The 1977-nt window shown below is 41.1% G+C and overlaps 1 protein-coding gene across 1 annotated transcript; it reads left to right on the plus strand.

Moving 5' to 3' along the window:
- Nucleotides 1–1227: 1227 nt before the first annotated feature.
- Nucleotides 1228–1751, plus strand: EDB91DRAFT_1060011 (uncharacterized protein; the record flags this gene model as incomplete). The annotated part of the gene is made up of 2 exons (XM_041314304.1): nucleotides 1228–1448; nucleotides 1496–1751. The coding sequence occupies 2 exons, from the start codon at nucleotides 1228–1230 to the stop codon at nucleotides 1749–1751; spliced, it is 477 nt and encodes a 158-aa protein (XP_041172574.1).
- Nucleotides 1752–1977: the final 226 nt, after the last annotated feature.

Genomic DNA, 1977 nt, shown 5'->3' on the forward strand with positions numbered 1-1977 from the left:
GGTATTCAAAAAGAGCCTGCCTCAGTCATGAAAAAATGCAAGTTTCAAGATGAAAATTCAATTTGGCCCCCTCACCATGCACATGCCTTCAGACCAGTATCAGACTTACTGATCTCAGCATTTGGCAAGCTCAACATTTTGCCTGCTGGTGTATCAGCTGTGACCAAGGATATTGTGTATTTTTCATTTCACACATACTGTTGTGTTATGTTCTTGCTTTGCTAACTTTGCATACTTTTGCATACTTACTTGTTGTTATGCTGTCACCTGTCTCACTGCATATGTTGTTGCTCATACTTGTTGTAGCATCAAGATTAATTGTAATATGAGTCTACCACCAATTATATGAAAACATTGGATAACTTTAGTCAACTGCTGAAATACGACCATCACATGACAGAATTCATAGCCCACCGGAAAACTCCTGTGTAGTATCATATCAACGTGTACTATCACATACTATTCCTTAATATTATACCACCTACTACTTTTCTGTAGTACTATATTACCATGCCTCACAAACAATGTGCCATATCAATCAGTGCATCTGAAGGCAGTAGCACCTCTGAATCTGACTCCTCAATCTCAAGAGATGCATCATCAACACGTTCATCTCCAACTCTGATCACAAAAAGTAAGGCACAAAAGGTGTCTGATAAGGGCAAAAAGGCTGAGAAAAGGCTGGTGAAGTGAGTTGCAAGCACGGACTGACAAAATAATTCCTGTTAATAGTGCATATTCACAGAAAACCTAATAGTAGGGATGATTCTAATGAGATGCAGTAGATCTCACTCCTATTTCATGAGAGAACTGACTGGCAGTGGAATAGGGACCAATGTCTGCACATTGCATGTTGGATTCTGCATGCGATCAACATGTATGTTGCCCTCAAGGATACCTTTAGGATTGGTATGCTCCTTGAGCAGGAAGAAGCTGCCAAGGATGGCACTCTGATTGAGGACGATGCCAGTGCCATGCAATCCTTCAAAATGTGTAAGTGCCTTTGTTTTCTTATTCAAATACCTGAACATCCTTTGGCAGAAAAAAAGAAGTACAAGAGCATTACTTTAGGACCTACAACAGGATCCTCATCAGTGCACCCTACCTCCGCAACCTCATAACAGGTAATACCAAGAAACATCAAAAGGAGTTGGATAGTATCCTGTCCAAGGTGCATCTACTAATCCATGTAGTGTACAGAATTGTTATCGTTAATTCCATGAGAAGATGCAGGACACCATCAAGCAAATACACTCTGAAGACACAAGTAAACTAAAACCTTACATAGGACATTATGTGGCTGTGGAGCCTGACATGAAGGAGCTGGAACCATCAATTTTCTCCAATGATAAGAAGTCCCACGCTAGGATGGGTATCAACCACCCCCAACTCACTGCCATGCTCTGTCCAATCAAACACCTTACATCCTACAATGAGGATTGCAAGAAGTAGGTTTATATTTACCCAAAGTGTTGCATTTTAAATGATTTTGCAGAGTTCAAGCACAGCTGCAAAATGGAGAGGTAAAGATGCATGCAGCTGCATGGCCTGCATTTGCATACAAGGGTGATTCACCTAGAGAAAACTTCGATCCACTGAATATGCAAGACAACCTTTTCAAAGGCTATCTTATGAAACGGGTATGTAACATGTTTTTCTTTCTTGGCGCTGGCTCAACTTTCAACAACAGGTTTTCCATCATATATTCAAGGGTCCTTCCTCTGTGCTTGTCAAGGACGGAGAGACCATAACCACCCGCTCAGGCAATGCGAGGCTTCACAACATGATGTGGGTGAATGCCAAACATATTGCCTATACATTTGTCCAGGCACATATGTTGTTACCTATCTGTGAATGTCATCCACAACATAATTTGTAGTGCCATTTCAGTATTTCATCACACGACAAATGGCAGGCAACTGATGGTAATTATGACTATTGTGACGCATACTGCTGAATCATCAAAGCCATTCAGGA

Source organism: Suillus paluster (assembly GCF_016628075.1).
Source record: "Suillus paluster strain FC165 chromosome Unknown EDB91scaffold_78, whole genome shotgun sequence".
Lineage (NCBI taxonomy): Eukaryota > Fungi > Basidiomycota > Agaricomycetes > Boletales > Suillaceae > Suillus > Suillus paluster.